This window comes from Babylonia areolata, chromosome 8 (genome assembly GCF_041734735.1).
Source record: "Babylonia areolata isolate BAREFJ2019XMU chromosome 8, ASM4173473v1, whole genome shotgun sequence".
Lineage (NCBI taxonomy): Eukaryota > Metazoa > Mollusca > Gastropoda > Neogastropoda > Buccinidae > Babylonia > Babylonia areolata.
The window spans coordinates 23,572,104-23,575,155 of record NC_134883.1 but is presented as its reverse complement, the minus strand read 5'-3'; the positions used below and the strand labels follow the sequence as shown (position 1 = coordinate 23,575,155).

The 3,052-nt window shown below is 37.3% G+C and overlaps 1 protein-coding gene across 1 annotated transcript in view; it reads right to left on the bottom strand.

Moving 5' to 3' along the window:
- Positions 1-278: 278 nt before the first annotated feature.
- The window catches only part of LOC143285245 (solute carrier family 22 member 7-like), a 16,499-nt gene continuing 13,725 nt past the window's right edge, over positions 279-3,052 (bottom strand). The window contains exon 10 of the mRNA XM_076592504.1: positions 279-1,350. Coding sequence (XP_076448619.1) covers positions 1,051-1,350 — 300 coding nt within the window. The 3' untranslated portion in view covers positions 279-1,050. The remainder of the gene's footprint in view (positions 1,351-3,052) is intronic.

The window sequence follows — 3,052 nt, the reverse complement described above, 5'->3', positions numbered from 1 at the left end:
GAAACAGGAAAAAAAAAAAAAAAAAAAAAAAAAAAAATGAAGGCGCGGCACTGTTGCGACACAATCTACCTGTGGAGAGCAGACCGAATCGCACCCAGGGAAATCTGTTCTGAAAAAAGAACAACATTTATACCAGCGGTTCTGCTTTTTTTTTTTTTTTTTTTTTTTTTTCTCGGATGGCTTGGTTGCTGTCTTTAGGTCTACCAGTCAGACCCTGACACATGCACCGACTATCCGTTTAGGTCAATGACCAGGTTTAAGGCCATGATCGACCCAAGTCTGTGAAACATAATGGCATGTACTTGACAAGAAAAAAAAAAGGCATACATTTCATCAACTGTTGTTTAATCTGTTACCTGTTCCGTGGCACCAACTTCTATCCAGCCAAGATATTGGGGTAAAAAAAAGAGGGGTGGGGTGTGGGATGGAGTGGATGGGGTGAGGGGAGTTGAACTCATCTTTTAAAAGCGATGAAGATTGACAAATTCGTTGGAAGGGAGTTAATGACGATGGACAAGAAGCGAAAAGAAAATACAGCCGACTGCATGAATATTCATTAATTTTGACAATCTGAAAGGGAATGGTATGCAATGATGCTGACAGAACTGATTTCATTTTATTCTCTGGCTTTATTACAACTTGTGTGCAAAAGATGCTGGGAAGAGGGGGAATATTCTGGCTTCAACAATCTGATTGTCTATCATCACTGAACAGTCTGCAAAAGACTCTCTGATTACGGATATTCAGTAGAAAGTTTCCTTTTTCAAGAATCGAAAGCTTCAGTTTGATTGAAAATTTCGGTGGTCTGTCAACACCTTCCCCTTCGCCACGAAATGTGCACAGTAGGTTGAAACTTTCGACTCTAAGTTAAAAACAAAACAAAACAAAAAAACAACAACAACAAACAATCAAACAAAAAAAAACAAAACAAACAAATAACAACAACAACAAGCATTTTATTTGTTCATCCCTAAATGATTTTTTTTCTGCAAAGAAGGGGATTAATCTGCATGGAAGAGTGGTAGGAGGCAGTGATCACATGCATAATCGTTACAGTTTGACAGACAACTTCTCTGACGAAGAAGATTGCGCATTGTTTTTCATTCTCTCCCCGTTCACCGTCCACACTGGACTCTTTTCTCCCAGCGATCGTGTCTGGTCGCGGTGACCTTCACCCCCAGGCCCAGCGCTGTCCTTCACCTTGCCGACCTCTGTGTCCTTGATGTCAGTGGCGATGGTGTCCTGGAGACTCTGACCTTTGGTCTCCCGCAGAAGCAAGGTGCCCAGACCTGAGGCAACCATCAGAGAGCCGATGATGACGTAAGCGCGCACGACGTCTTGTTCAGTGTCCTGAAAGAATAATCATGCACATCTTGAGAACTTGGAGATGAGTATCGGTATACTTTGAGTGTTCTTTTTTTTTTTCAGTTCTAGGGAACTTTGAAATGAGTATCATTATTATGATTATACACTGAGTGTTCCTTTTTTAATTCTGGAGAACTCGGAGATGTGTGCTCCTTTTTTAATTCTTGAGAACTTGGAGATGAGTATCATTATACGCTGAATGTTCCTTTTTTTTTTTTTAAATTGTGGAGAACCTGGAGATGAATATAATCACACGTTGATTGGCCCCTTTTTTCAGTTCTGGAGAACTTGGAGATGAGTTTCGTCATACGTTGAGTGTTCCTTTTTTTAATTCTGGAAAATTTGGAGACGAGTATCATTATGCGTTGAGTGTTCCTTTTTTTTTCAGTCATGGAGAAGTTGGAGACGAGTATCATTACACATTGAGTGTTCCTTTTTTCAGGTCTGGAAAACTTGGAGATAAGTATAATTATTATACTTTGAGTGTTCCTTGTTTTTTGTGTTTTTTTTTTTTTTTTTTTTTTTTTTTCAGATTCAGAGAACTCGGAGATATAGATGAGTATCATTATTCATTGAGTTTTCTTCTTTTTTTTCAGTTCTGGAGAACTTGGAGATGAGCATCATTATACATTAAGTTTTCCTGTAAAACAAAATCTGGTTTGGAGTTGAGTATCACTGTATTTTCAAGTGTTCAATTTTCCTTTTATTTTTAATTCGAGAACTTGATGATGAGTAGGTCTATCTTTAAATTTGCAAGTGTTCTTTTATTTCACATCCTGGAGAACATAGAGATGAAGATATCTTTTATTTATTTATTTTTTATCTAATTCCTTTTTTTTCTTTTTTTTTTTTTTTTTAGTACTCCTGAGAACATAGAAATAAGTATTATATTTTAAAATTTTTAAGCGTTTCCTGCCGAAGTTCAAACGTGCTGATAGTCCAAACATTCTTAAACACAAACAGAAAACATCGCCTCATAGAATTGAAAAAAAATTTCCTGAGGATGATAATTAAATCTTTGTGATGGTGATTTCTGATAGGTCCTGCAGATGCAGTTCTGTATTCCTATAATAACACATTATTGGACTTTTTTTCTTACCATATCTGTGTAATTTGTGCTTTGCCATTTTAACGTTCTCGTTGATGCTTATGTTTTCATGTATCAAGTTTCAACGTACGCCCTATGGGTTAAAAAGAATCTTCTCGCCATTCCTTGACAAGCTAGCTAGCGCTGCGAATTGTAATTTCCGCAGAATCTGAATATCAACATGTGGCCAAAATCAAAGTGGGGAGAAACTATGTTTTTGATTAATTTGCTACGCATGGTTGATTAGGTGCACATTCTGATTTCATCGGAACAGTTGACAAAACAAAAATTGTGGTCTTGATTTGCTAACGTGACAGTCCCTTCTCTCTCTGTCTGTCTTTCTCAGTTTGTCTTTTTCTCCTCTGCCAGTACACGCATATCCCGGTGATGTTCTTTGCTGGAGGAAAAACAGCAGAAAGTGATGTTTTAAGTAATAAAACAATATCCAAAAGAATAAGCCTAAAACTGAGAAAACGTTCTGGAGATATACCACTCTAGATAAATTATGTGAATTTTCAGCCTTCCAGAGTTATTTCCCATTTTCTGATAGCGTCATCAGTGACGTCACTGTGTACGTATGTAATACATTCTAAGCACTCA